We start from the raw sequence: 14,721 nt of genomic DNA, 5'->3' as shown, positions 1-14,721 counted from the left end.
TGTCCCACGGGGGACTCACAGTCTTCATCCCCATTTTACAGATGAGGGAACTGAGGCCCAGAGAAGTTCTTCTAGACTGTGAGCCCAGTGTTGGGTAGGGACTGTCTCTATATAATAATAATGAAGGCATTTATTAAGCGCTTACTATGTGCAAAGCACTGTTCTAAGCGACTGTTCTAAGCGCTGGGGAAATTACAAGGTGATCAGTTTGTCCCACAGGGGGACTCACCCCATTTTACAGATGAGGTAACTGAGGCCCAGAGAAGTGAAGTGACTTGCCCAAAGTCACACAGCTGACAGGTAGCGGAGCCGGGATTTGAACCCATGACCCCTGACTCCAAAGCCCGGGCTCTTTCCACTGAGCCACGCTGCTTCTCGTAGCACAGTGCTTTGACTGAATGCGAGCGCTTAGTACAGTGCTCTGCACATAGTAAGCGCTCAATAAATACGATTGATGATGATGATTGAATGACTGGGGGCTGGGAAGACAGGGACTGCAACCCTATTTTCCGGAGGAGGAAACTGAGGTTCACTCCATTCTGCCTCGCCCTGGCAGATGAGGTCACTGAGGCCCAGAGAAGTGAAGGGGTTTGCCCAAAGTCACCCAGCTGACGGGGCGGAGCCGGGATTTGAACCCAGGACCTCTGACTCCAAAGCCCGGGCTCTTCCCACTGAGCCACGCTGCTTCTCCTCTTCTGCCTCCTGTGAGTCCGAGTGGGGGTCGGGGACCGGGTCCGCCCTAGTCATCTTGGAGCTCCCCACTGGGCTTAGCACAGTGCTTCGCCCACCAGAGTCCTACATAATAATAATAATAATGATGGTATTTATTAAGCGCTTACTATGTGCAAAGCACTGTTCTAAGCGCTGGGGGGATACAAGGTAATCAGGTTGTCCCACGTGGGGCTCACAGTCTTAATCCCCATTTTCCAGATGATAATAATGGTGGCATTTAATTAAGCGCCTACTATGTGCAAAGCACTGTTCAAAGCGAGTCCTAAAGAGCCAAAGGGAGCGGACAACGTCGACCACCGGGCCCACTTGCCCAGGGGGGCGGCTGTGGGAAGCACAGAGAAGCAGCGTGGCTCAGTGGAAAGAGCCCGGGCTTTGGAGTCAGAGGTCCTGGGTTCGAATCCTGGCTCTGCCAACTGTCAGCTGGGTGACTTTGGGCAAGTCACTTCACTTCTCTGGGCCTCAGTCACCTCATCTGTAAAATGGGGATGAAGACAGCTCCCTGTGGGACAACCTGATCACCTTGTAACCTCCCCAGCACTTAGAACAGTGCTTTGCACATCATCATCATCATCAATCGTATTGAGTGCTTCCTGTGTGCAGAGCACTGTACTAAGCGCTTGGGAAGTACAAGTTGGCAACATATAGTTGCCAACTAGAAGTACAAGTACAAGTACAATAAGTACTCATACTATACTAGTACAAGTATATAAGTACTAGTATATTTAGTTAATATAGTATAGTATATAGCAGTATATAGTATATAGTTAATATACTAATTAATTAGTATATTAATGCAAGTATATAAGTACTTGTCAAGTACAATAAGTACTATATACTATAGTACTATACTATAGTACTATATAAGTACTAGTATATTTAATATAGTATATAGTTAATATACTTATTAATTAGTATATTAATATAAGTACTAGTATATTTGTACTTGTACTAGAAGTACAAGTTGCACATAGTTAAGTGCTTAATAATGCCATTATTATTATTAAGTTGGGGGCTGCTGTGGGAGGGTCGGATCTCCACCGCTTCCCTCCTGCTGCCGCTAAACCCCGCTGGCATTGGACACCTCATTCTGCAGCAAGAGGGATTGGGGGCAGATTGGCAGGAGGACTTCGCAGTGACGGGGGGGGGAGGGATGGAGGGTGAGACGTGAGGCAACAAGGGGGTCACTGAGGAGGGTCTGAGCTGGGTTTATTCCCACGGATGGGGTACACGCGCCCGCACGGGGGGCATTTAAGGAGAAGGGATGGGGGAGAAACGTTGGACCAGAAGTGGGGGGCGGGGGTGTACCCGGTGATGGGCTGGGCGGCCATCTCACAGTCTCTGCGCCTTCACCCTGGACAGCAAGGCCTCGTTCTTCCGGCACTCCTGGAGGGAGACGGTGAACACACGTGTACAGCCGTGCACACAAACACGCGTGCACACTAGTGAGGTGGCCTTGTCTCAACGCAGGCCAGAAAGTCCTAGACTGAGAGCCCGCTGTTGGGTAGGGACCATCTATGTTGCCAACTTGGACTTCCCAAGCGCTTAGTCCAGTGCTCTGCACACCGTAAGCGCTCAATAAATAGGACTGAATGAATGAATGAAAGGTGGCGACCGGGTGGCGTGCCCGCCCTGGGCTGGGCACCTAGGAAGAGGCCACGGCATGGCCAAGTGGATTAGAACAGGGCTTGGCACATAGTACCAAGCACAGAGAGAATCAATCAATCATATTTATTGAGCGCTTACTGTGTGCAGAGCACTGTACTAAGCGCTTGGGAAGTACCAGTTGGCAACATATAGAGACAGTCCCTACCCAACAGTGGGCTCGCAGTCTAGTCAATCAATCAATTGTATTTATTGAGCGCTTACTGTGTGCAGAGCACTGTACTAAGCGCTTAGGAAGTACAAGTTGGCAACATATAGAGACAGTCCCTACCCAACAGCGGGCTCGCAGTCTAATCAATCAATCAATTGTATTTATTGAGCGCTTACTGTGTGCAGAGCACTGTACTAAGCGCTTGGGAAGTACAAGTTGGCAACATCTAGAGACAGCCCCTACCCACCAGTGGGCTCACAGTCTAATAGGGGGAGACAGAGAACAAAACCAAACATACTAACAGAATAAGAGAAGCTGCGTGGCTCAGTGGAAAGAGCCCGGGCTTTGGAGGCAGAGGTCGTGGGTTCTAATCCTGACTCCGCCACTTAGCTGCGTGACTTTGGGCAAGTCACTTCACTGCTCTGGGCCTCAGTTACCTCATCTGTCAAATGGGGATAATAATAATAATGATGGCATTTATTAAGCGCTTACTATGTGCACAGCACTGTTCTAAGTGCTGAAGGGGATTCATTCATTCAATCGTATTTATTGAGCGCTTACTGTGTGCAGAGCACTGGACTAAGCGCTTGGGAAGTACAAGTTGGCAACATATAGAGACGGCCCCTACCCAACAGCGGGCTAAAACTGAGCCCCACAGGGGACAACCTGATCACCTTGTAGCCTCCCCAGCGCTTAGAACAGTGATTTGCACATAGCACTTAATAAATGCCATTATTATTATTATAGTACCATCAACAAATACCATCATTATTATTATAAAACACGGGCCTGGGTTTCAGAAGGACCTGGGTTCTAATTCGACCCCACCACTTGTCTGCTGGGTGACCTCGGGCCAGTCACTTCACTTCTCTCATGAGAAGCAGAGTGGCTCAATGGAAAGAGCCCGGGCTTGGGAGTGGGAGGTTATGGGTTCTAATCCCACCTCTGCCGCTTGTCAGCTGTGTGACTTTGGGCGAGTCACTTCACTTCTCTGGGCCTCAGTTCCCTCATCTAGAAAATGGAGATTAATACTGTGAGCCCCATGTGGGACAACCTGATCACTTTGTATCCCCCCAGCGCTTAGAACAGTACTTGGCACATAGTAAGTGCTTAACAAATACCATCATTATTATTATGCTCTGGGCCTCATCAGCATCATCAATCGTACTTATTGAGCGCTTACTGTGTGCAGAGCACTGTACTAAGCGCTTGGGAAGTACAAATTGGCAACATAGAGACAGTCCCTACCCAACAGTGGGCTCACAGTCTAAAAGCCTCAGTTCCTTCATCTGGAAAATGGGGATTAAGACTGCACGCCCCACGTGGGACAGGGACCGTGTCCAACCCGATTTGCTGGTCTCTATTAGAACAATGCTTGACATAGTATTAACAAAGACCATTATTATTATTATTATTCTCTGGGCCTCAGTTCCTTCATCTGGAAAATGGGGATTAAGACTGCGAGCCGCACGTGGGACAGGGACCGTATCCAACCCGATTTGCTTGACTCCATTAGAACATTGCTTGACATAGTATTAACAAAGACCATTATTATTATTAATTATTAATACTAAAGAGACACAGTTCTTGCCCTCAGAGATTTTCCAACATAGCAGGGAGACTGACACAAACGGTTTCCCAACCAGGGGAGCGGGAGGGATGACAGGAAGCCGGGGAAGGGAGCGGATATGCTCAATGTAGGGGCATAATAATGGTGGTATTTGTTAAGCGCTTACTATATGCAAAGCACTGTTCTAAGCACTGGGGGGATACAAGGTGATCAGGTTGTCCCACGGGGGGCTCACAGTCTTAATCCCCATTTTACGGATGAGGGAACTGAGGCCCAGAGAAGTGACTTGCCCAAAGTCACACTGCTGACAAATGGCAGAGCCGGGATTTGAACCCATGACCTCTGACTCCAAAGCCCGGGCTCTTTCCACTGAGCCATGCTGGGGATTCATTCATTCATTCAATCGTATTTATTGAGCGCTTACTGTGTGCAGAGCACTGGACTAAGCTCTTGGGAAGTACAAGTTGGCGATGGCCATTGATATAAATGACCAATCGTATTTATTGAGCGCTTACTGTGTGCAGAGCACTGTACTAAGCGCTTGGGAAGTACAAGTTGGCAACATATAGAGACAGTTCCTACCCAGCGTGCAACTCTGTGCTAAGCACTGGGAACATCATTCTGCATATGTGTCACTCCTCAAGCCCCTCCAGTGGTTGCCCATCCATCCTTACAGCAGACAAAAGCCCCTCACCGTCGGCTCCAAAGCCATCCATCATCCGGCCCCCTCCCTGACTGTCAAAGAAGCAGCGTGGCCCAGTGGAAAGAGCCCGGGCTTTGGAGTCAGAGGTCGTGGGTTCAAATCCCAGCTCGGACAATTGTCAGTTGTGTGACTTTGGGCAAGTCACTTCACTTCTCTGGGCCTCAGTTCCCTCATCTGGAAAATGGGGACTAAGACTGTGAGCCCAAAGTGGGACAACCTGATCACCCTGTAACCTCCCCAGCGCTTAGAACAGTGCTTTGCACATAGCAAGCGCTTAATAAATGCCATCACTATTATTATCTGGCGCTTAGAACAGTGCACTGCACATAGTGCTTAATAAATGCCATTGTGTGTATATATATATGTAGATATAGATATATCTATATAGATATCTATATCTATATATCTAGACATCTATATACCTATATATATATAGATAGATATACCTACATATATAGATAGATATACCTATACATAGATAGATAAATAGATATACCTTTGATCATTCATTCTCCAAAGGCCTTTTCACTGCTTTCAAACGTGCCCATCATGATGATGGCATTTGTTAAGCGCTTACTATGTGCTAAGCGCTGGGGGAGATAGCAGCGTGGCTCAGTGGAAAGAGCCCGGGCTTTGGAGTCAGAGGTCATGGGTTCGAGTCCCGCCTCCGCCACATGTCTGCTGTGTGACCTTGGGCAAGTCACTTAACTTCTCTGAGCCTCAGTTACCTCATCTGTAAAATGGGGATTAAAAACTGTGAACCCCACATGGGACAACCTGATCACTTTGTATCCCCCCCCCAGCGCTTAGAACAGTGCTTTGCACATAGTAAGCGCTTAACAAATGCCAACATTATTATTATTATTATTATACAAGGTCATCAAGCTGTCCCACGTGGGGCTCACAGTCTTCATCCCCATTTTCCAGGTGAGGGAACTGAGGCCCAGAGAAGAGAACTGGCTTGCCCAAAGGTCACACAGCAGACAAGTGGGGGAGCCGGGATTAGAACCCAGGCCCTCTTGACGTCCAAGCCCAGGCTCTTGCCACTGAATCACACTGTTTCTCATCTCAACTATGTCTCCCCTATCCTAAGCGCTATCCTGAGCGCTTACTGTGTGCAGAGCACTGTACTGAGCGCTTTGGAAAGTACAATGTAACAACAAAAAAGCACATCCCCTGCCCACAAGGAGCTGACAGTCTAGAGGGGGGAGACCGACGTGACTAGAAATCAATAAATGAGGGATGGGGACATCAGTGGTGAGGGGCTGGGAGTGGGGGAGGAAGAAAAGGAGCAAGTTGGGTTGAAGCAGGAGGGAGTGGAAAAAGAGGAAAGGGAGGGCCTTAGTCGAGGAAGGCCTCCTGGAGGAGATGGGCCTTCAATAATAATAATAATAATAATAATGATGGTATTTGTTAAGTGCTTACTATGTGCAAAGCAGTATTCATTCATTCAATCGTATTTATTGAGCACTTACTGTGTGCAGAGCACTGGACTAAGCACTTGGGAAGTCCAAGTTGGCAACATCTAGAGACGGTCCTTACCCAACAGTGGGCTCACAGTCTAGATGACTTGTACTTTCCAAGCGCTTAGTACAGTGCTCTGCACACAGTGAGCGCTCAATAAATGATTGAATGAATGAACCCTTGACTATCAGTCACATATTTAATCTATCACTGACTCCTGTTGGTTCCACCTTTACAACAAGGCTAAAATCCGCCCTTTCCTCTCCATCTAAACTGCGACTGAGTTCATCTCGATCCCGCCTGGATGACCGCGTCGGTCTATTACTCTATTTATTTATTTATTTATCTTATTATTACTCTATTTATTTTATTTGTACGTATTTATTCTATTTATTTTATTTTGTTAATATGTTTGGTTTTGTTCTCTGCCTCCCCCTTCTAGACTGTGAGCCCGCTGTTGGGTAGGGACCGTCTCTAGATGTTGCCAACTTGCATCATCATCATCATCATCAATCGTATTTATTGAGCGCTTACTATGTGCAGAGCACTGGACTAAGCGCTTGGGAAGTACAAATTGGCAACATCTAGAGACAGTCCCTACCCAACAGTGGGCTCACAGTCTAAAAGGGGGAGACAGAGAACAAAACCAAACATGCTAACAAAATAAAATAAATAGAATAGATAGGTACAAATAAAATAGAGTAAAAAATATGTACAAACATATATACACATATACAGGCGCTGTGGGGAAGGGAAGGAGGTAAGATGGGGGGGATGGAGATGGAGCACTTCCCAAGCGCTTAGTCCAGTGCTCTGCACACAGTAAGCGCTCAATAAATACGACAATGAATGAATGAATGACCTCCCTGCCTCCCGTCTCTCCCCACTCCAGTCCACGCTTCACTCTGCTGCCCAAGTCATTTTTCCTACAAAACCGTCCATGGTTCAATTCCATTCAGTTCACGTCTCCCCACACTTCTCCAGCCCCTCCAGGGGTTTCCCGTCCCCCTCCGCATCAAACAGAAACCGGTCACCGTGGGCTTTCAAGCCATCCATGGGGTCGCCCCGTCCTCCCTCCCCTGGCCGCTGTCCTCCTCCGGCCCGGCCCATACGCTCCGCTCCTCTCATGCCAACCTCCTCCCTGCCCCTCCGTCTCCTCTATCTCACCGCCGACCCCAGGCCTACCTCCTGCCTCTGGCCCGGTACGCCCTCCCTCCCTATGTAATAATTATCGTATTTGTTAAGCTCTTACTATGTGCCAAGCACTGTTCTAAGCACCGGAGGAGATGCAAGGCCAACAGATTGTCCTACGTGGGGCTCACAGTCTTCATCCCCATTTTCCAGATGAGGGAACTGAGGCCCAGAGAACAATAATAATAATAATAATGGCATTTATTAAGCGCTTACTATGTGCAACATAGTGCTATATACACTCACTCCCTTGGTGACCTCATTTGCTCCCACGGCTTCAACTATCATCTCTACGCTGATGACACCCAGATCTACATCTCTGCCCCTGCTCTCTCCCCCTCCCTCCAGGCTCGCATCTCCTCCTGCCTTCAGGCCATCTCCATCTGGATGTCCGCCCGCCACCTAAAGCTCAACATGTCGAAGACTGAGCTCCTTGTCTTCCCTCCCAAACCTTGTCCTCTCCCTGACTTTCCCATCTCTGTTGACGGCACTACCATCCTTCCCGTCTCACAAGCCCGCAACCTTGGTGTCATCCTCGACTCCGCTCTCTCCTTCACCCCTCACATCCAAGCCGTCACCAAAACCTGCCGGTCTCAGCTCTGCAACATTGCCAAGCTCCGCCCTTTCCTCTCCATCCACACCGCTACCCTGCTCATTCAAGCTCTCATCCTATCCTGTCTGGACTACTGCATCAGCCTTCTCTCTGATCTCCCATCCTCGTGTCTCTCCCCACTTCAATCCATACTTCATGCTGCTGCCCGGATTATCTTTGTCCAGAAACACTCTGGGCATGTCACTCCCCTCCTCAAAACTCTCCAGTGGCTACCAATCAATCTGCACATCAGGCAGAAACTCCTCACCCTGGGCTTCCAGGCTGTCCATCCATCCATCCCCTGGCCCCCTCCTACCTCACCTCCCTTCTGTCCTTGTCCAGCCCAGCCCGCAACCTCCGCTCCTCTGCCACCGCTCCCCTCCTCACCGTTAGGCCTCCCCCGGGCCTGGAATGCCCCCAATCCCTCTGCCCATCCGCCAAGCTCGCTCTCTTCCTCCCTTCAAGGCCCTACTGAGAGCTCACCTCCTCCAGGAGGCCTTCCCACACTGAGCCCCTTCATTCCTCTCCCCCTCGTCCCCCTCTCCATTCCCCCGTCTTACCTCCTTCCCTTCCCCACAGCACCTGTATATATGTATAGATGTTTGCACATATTTATTACTCTATTTATTTTACTTGTACATACCTATTCTATTTATTTTATTTTGTTAATATGTTTGGTTTTGCTCTCTGTCTCCCCCTTCTAGACTGTGAGCCCACTGTTGGGGAGGGACTGTCTCTATATGTTGCCAACTTGTACTTCCCAAGCGCTTAGTACAGTGCTCTGCACACAGTAAGCAATCAATAAATATGATTGATTGATTGATTGCAAAGCACTGTTCTAAGCACTGGGGAGGGAATACAAAGTGAACAGGTTGTCCCACTGGGGGCTCACAGCCTTCATCCCCATTTTACAGATGAGGGAACTGAGGCCCAGAGAAGTGAGGTGACTTGCCCAAAGTCACACAGCCGACAAGTGGCGGAGCCGGGATTCGAACCCAGGACCTCTGACTCCAAAGCCCGGGCTCTTTCCACTGAGCCACGCTGCTGACTTGCCCAAAGTCACACAGCTGACAAGTGGCGGAGGCGGGATTAGAACCCACGACCTCTGACTCCCAAGCTCGGGCTCTTTCCACTGAGCCATAGCTGACAGACAATGACCCTCTCTCCTCCAGGAGGCCTTCCCTGACTGCGCCCACCTTTCCTCTTCTCCCTCTCCCTTCTGCGTCTCCCTGACTCGCTCCCTTTCTTCATCCCCCGTCCCAGCCCCACACCGCTTATGTCCACATTCATTCATTCATTGATTCAATCGTATTTATTGAGCGCTTACTGTGTGCAGAGCACTGTACTACGTGCTTGGGAAGTACAAGTCGGCAACATATAGAGACGGTCCCTACCCAACAACGGGCTCACAAATCCCTCGTTAATTTATTTCTATTCATGGCTGTCACCCCTTCTAGACCATAAGCTCACTGGGGGCAGGGAATGTGTCTGTTTATTGTTCTCTTGTCCTCTCCCAAGCGCTTAGCCCAGTGCTCTGCGCACAGTAAGCGCTCAATAAATATGATTAAATGACTGAATAAGCACTTAAATACCAAAATTATTATTGCCCTGAACACAGTAAACCAAAAGCTCCTTAAGGGCAGGGATGTTGTCTGCTCACTCTACTGTCCTTCTCCCTAGCGCCCAGCACAGTGCTGTGCACACAGCAGACTGTCAGCTCCCTGAGGGTAATAATAATAGTAATGATGGTATTTGATGATGATGGTGGCATTTATTAATAATAATAATAATAATAATGGCATTTGTTAAGCGCTTACTATGTGCAAAGCACTATTCTAAGCGCTGGGGGGGATACAAGGTGATCAAGTTGCCCCATGTGGGGCTCACAACCTTAATCCCCATTTTACTGATGAGGTAACTGAGGCTCAGAGACGTTACGTGACTTGCCCAAGGTCACACAGCAGACATGTGGCTGAGTCGGGATTCAAACCCATGACCTCTGACTCCAAAGCCCGGGCTCTTTCCACTGAGCCACGCTGCTTCCCAGCGTGGGAAGTACTTACTAAGTACTTACTATGTGCAAAGCACTAAGTGATCAGGTTGTCCCATGGGTGGGGGGGGATCACAGTCAATCCCCATTTGACAGATGTGGTCACTGAGGCCCAGAAAAGTGAAGTGACTTGCCCAAAGTCACACAGCGGACAACTGGCGGAGCCGAGATTTGAACCCATGACCCCTGACTCCAAAGCCCGGGCTCTTTCCACTGAGCCACGCTGCTTCTCTGTTAAGCGCTTACTATGTGCAAAGGATCGTGTCTGCTTGCTCCGCCGTCCTCTGCCCAGTGCTCCGTGCAGCGTTCTGCACCCCGTCACCCGTCCGTTTCCAGAGAAACGGCACGGGGGCCGTGTCCGTGAGGTCTGCGGCCGTCTCCCCCACGGTTGGCATGGCACTGTGCCCCTTGGGGGGGGTCGGGGCAGGGTGGCCCAGGGGGCAGGGGGGTCTCACCTCCTTGAAGTCCTTGACGGTCTTGAAGTAGAGGCGCTGCTTGTCGAGGAGGCCCAGGTGTTCATCGTTCAGCTCGTCGCGACGCATCTTGTTCTCCTGCTTCTGTTTCTCCATCTGAGCGGGCAGCACGATTCAGGACGCCCCCTTTCCCTCCCCCCCACCACCTCCCCACGTGCCCACCCCGAGGGGGGCACCCCGGGGACCCCAGGCGTTGGTCGGCAGCTCGAGGAGCCAACTTTACTGCCCCGGGGTCTGGGGAACTGGGGAGATGGGATGGTCCAGAAACCAGGCCGTGGGAGTGGGCGGGTGGCGTGGCAAGAAGAAGAGGAGAATAATAATAATAATGGTATTTGTTAAGCGCTTACTATGTGCAAAGCACTGTTCTAAGCGCTGAAGGAAGTGGCGAGAGTGGGAGAAGAAGGAGGAGAGGGAGAAGAAGAGAAAGGGGAAGGAGAAGGGGGAGAAGGGGAGGAGGAGGAAAGAACTGAGAAAGGGTAGAGAGAGAGGAGGAGAAGGAGGAAGGGGGAGAGAGGGAAAAGAAAGAAGGAGAGAGAGAAAAGGAGGAAGGGACGGAGAGGGTGTAGGAGGGAGAGGGAGAAGGAAAGGGGAGAGAGAGAAAAGGAAGTGGGACAGAAAAGGAGGAAGGAGAAAGGGAAAAGGAGGAAGGGGAGAGAAAAAAGGAGGAAGGGGAGAGGGAAAAGGAAGGAGAGGGAGAAGGAGGAAGGGGGACAGGGAAAAAGGAGGAAGAAGGACACGGAGAGGGAGTAGGAGGGACAGGGAGAGAGAAGGAGGAAGGGGGATAGGGAAGAGGAGGAAGGGGGAGAGGGAGTAGGAGGAAACAGGAGAGGAAGAAGGAGGAAGAAGGAGAGGGAAAAGGAGGAAGGGGAGAGGGAGAAGGAGGAAGAAGGAGAGGGAAAAGGAGGAAGGGGGAGAGAGGGAGATGGAGTTGGAGGAAAGGGGAGAGAGGGAGAAGGTGAGAAAATGAGGAAGGGGGGATAGGGAGACGGAGTAGGAGGAAACGGGAGAGAGGGAGAAGGAGGGAAAAGGAAGGGGGAGAGGGGGAAAGGAGGGAAAGACGGAAAAGGAGGAATGAGACATGGAGAAGGAGGAAGGGGGAGACAGGAAAAAGGAAGGGGGACAGGGAAAAGGACAAAGGGAGAGTAGAAAAAGGAGGAAGAATGAGTTGAGAAAGAACACAGAGGGAAAAGAAGAAAGGGGGAGAAAGGGAGGAGGAGGAGGAAGGGGAAGAGAAAGGGCCTGGGGGAGGGAGGGGGTGGAAGAGGAGAGAAAAGGGGTGGAGAGGGGGAGAAGGGCCCGAGGAGGGCGGGGACCCACCTTGATCCGGTTCTGTTTGATGCCGTCGACGATCTGGTCCAGCTGCCGCAGGAACTGGTCCCGGGTGCCCGGGGAGGCCATGGCTCTGAGGGGGCGGCGGGCGGCGGGGGGCGGGCGGGGGGCACCGTTACCGGGGAACCCCGAGGGGAAGCCCGCCCCCACCCCCGCCCCACGCCCCCTACTCACTGCTTGAAGTTGTCGTGGATGGAGTTCAGCAGATTCACCTGCGCCCGGGGAGAGAGGGGACAACTTGCATGAATGATGGTGGTAATAATAATAATAATAATAATTTTGGTATTTGCTAAGTGCTTACTTTGTGCAAAGCACTGGTATTGGATAAGCGCTCACTATGTGCCAGGCACTGTACTAAGCGCCGGGGTGGATACAAGCAGATCGGGTTGGACATAGTCCCTGTCCCCCGTGGGGCTCACGGTCTCCATCCCCATTTTCCAGATGAGGGAACTGAGGCGCAGAGAAGTGAAGTGACTTGCCCAAGGTCACACAGCGGACGTGTGGCGGAGCCGGGATTAGAACCCATGACCTTCGAACGCCCAGGCCCGGGCTCTAACCACTAGGCCATGCTGCTGCTTGTACGGTGGGAGGGGTCGGAGAAGGGGAGCTGGGATTGGGGGGGAAGGGAGGGGGTTGTCTATCACAGCCTCCCCTCTGTCTCACCAGGGAACATCTCTGATATATAGAGAAGCAGCGTGGCTCAGTGGATAGAGCCCGGGCTTGGGAGTCAGAGGTCATGGGTTCTAATCCCGACTCTGCCACTTATCGGCTAGGCAAGTCGCTTCACTTCTCTGGGCCTCATCTGGAAAATGGGGATGAAGACTGTGAGCCCCACGGGGGACAACCTGATCACCTTGTATCCCCTCAGCGCTTAGAACAGTGCTTTGCACATAGTAAGTGCTCAACAAATACCATCATCATTATTATTATTATTATATATTGTTCCATTTCCCTCTCCTAAGCCCTCAGTCCAGTGCTCAGCCCACAGTAGGCGCTCAATAAATACCACTGACCGATGGCTCTGCCTGCTGGGGGCATCTCCCCCAGTGCTTCCCAGCTTAACCACACTCTCCTCCTCCTCCTCCTCGGCCTCTCACCTCTTTCTCCAGGCAGACCTTCTTGTCGTCCAGCGTGTTGTACAGCGTGAAGAACTGTTTGGTCTCCTTGTGCGTGGCCAGCACTGTAGAGGGAGGGGAGAGAGAGGACGGGGCTGGGACCCTTCCTCAGGCTACGACACCCCCGGCCCTCAGCCCACTGACCGATCATTCATTCAATCGTATTTATTGAGCGCTTACGGTGTGCAGAGCACTGTACTAAGCACTTGGGAAGCACAAGTCGGCAACCTATAGAGACGGTCCCTACCCAACGGGCTCACAGTCTAGAAGGGGGAGACAGACAACAAAACAAAACACGTGGACGGGCGTCAAGTCGTCAGAACAAATAGAAATAAAGCTAGATGCACCACATTAGCAAAATCGATTCATTCATTCGATCGTATTTATTGAGCGCTTACTGTGTGCGGAGCACTGGACTAAGCGCTTGGAAAGACCCCCAGCCCACGTCCTCCCCTGGGCCTGGAATGCCCCCAATCCCTCCGCCCATCCGCCAAGCTCGCTCTCTTCCTCCCTTCAAGGCCCTACTGAGAGCTCACCTCCTCCAGGAGGCCTTCCCACACTGACCCCCTTCCTTCCTCTCCCCCTCGTCCCCCTCTCCATCCCCCCCATCTTACCTCCTTCCCTTCCCCACAGCACCTGTATAAATGTATATATGTTTGTACAGATTTATTACTCTATTTCACTTGTACAAATCTATTCTATTTATTTTATTTTGTTAGTATGTTTGGTTTTGTTCTCTGTCTCCCCCTTTCAGACTGTGAGCCCACTGCTGGGTAGGGACTGTCTCTAGATGTTACCAACTTGTACTTCCCAAGCGCTTAGTACAGTGCTCTGCACACAGTAAGCGCTCAATAAATATGATCGATGATGATGATGATGATGAAAGTCCAATTCGGCAACAAGATAGAGACAATCCCTACCCAACGATGGGCTCACGGTCTAGAAGATCCCATTGCTATCATGAGGAGCGGCATTGCTTAGTGGAAAAAGCACGGGCTCGGGAGTCAGAGGTCGCGGGTTCTAATTCCGGCTCCGCCTCTTGTCAGCTGTGTGACCTTGGGCACACAGTAAAAGCGCTTAATAAGTACCGTTATTATACAGTGCTTAGAACAGTGCTTTGCACATAGTAAGCGCTTAATAAGTACCATTATCATACAGTGCTTAGAACAGTGCTTTGCACATAGTAAGCGCTTAACAAATGCCATTATTATTATTGACAGGTGTGGAAACTGGGGCCCAGAGAAGGAAGTGACTTACCCAAGGTCTCCCAGCAGAGGAGTGGCAGAGCCAGGATGAGAACCCTCGTCCTCTCTAAGTCCCGGGCCCGGGATATTGCCACTAATCAATCAATCAATCAATCAATCGTATTTATTGAGCGCTTACTATGTGCAGAGCACTGTACTAAGCGCTTGGGAAGTACAAATTGGCAACATCTAGAGACAGTCCCTACCCAACAGTGGGCTCACAGTCTAAAAGGGGGAGACAGAGAACAAAACCAAACATACTAACAAAATAAAATAAATAGAATAGATATGTACAAATAAATTAAATAAATAAATAGAGTAAAAAAAAAAAGGGGGGAGCACTGGACTAAGCGCTTGGAAAGTCCAATTTGGCAACCAGATAGAGACAATCCCTACCCAACAATGGGCTCACAGTCTAGAAGATCCCATCGCTACCATGAGGAGC

The 14,721-nt window shown here is 50.4% G+C and overlaps 1 protein-coding gene across 2 annotated transcripts in view; it reads right to left on the bottom strand.

Annotated features, from left to right (window-relative positions):
• Positions 1 to 1,921: 1,921 nt before the first annotated feature.
• The window catches only part of CCDC93 (coiled-coil domain containing 93), a 74,064-nt gene continuing 61,264 nt past the window's right edge, over positions 1,922 to 14,721 (bottom strand). For both annotated transcript variants that reach the window (XM_038751537.1, XM_038751545.1), the window contains 5 exons: positions 13,015 to 13,097; positions 12,092 to 12,129; positions 11,906 to 11,990; positions 10,571 to 10,684; positions 1,922 to 2,115 (listed from right to left, as the gene is read on the bottom strand). In XM_038751537.1, the coding sequence (XP_038607465.1) occupies positions 2,062 to 2,115; positions 10,571 to 10,684; positions 11,906 to 11,990; positions 12,092 to 12,129; positions 13,015 to 13,097 (374 nt within the window). In that variant the 3' untranslated portion in view covers positions 1,922 to 2,061. The remainder of the gene's footprint in view (positions 2,116 to 10,570; positions 10,685 to 11,905; positions 11,991 to 12,091; positions 12,130 to 13,014; positions 13,098 to 14,721) is intronic.

This window comes from Tachyglossus aculeatus, chromosome 1 (genome assembly GCF_015852505.1).
Source record: "Tachyglossus aculeatus isolate mTacAcu1 chromosome 1, mTacAcu1.pri, whole genome shotgun sequence".
In the NCBI taxonomy this organism is placed as follows: Eukaryota; Metazoa; Chordata; class Mammalia; order Monotremata; family Tachyglossidae; genus Tachyglossus; species Tachyglossus aculeatus.
This window is presented reverse-complemented; position numbering and strand designations above follow the sequence as displayed.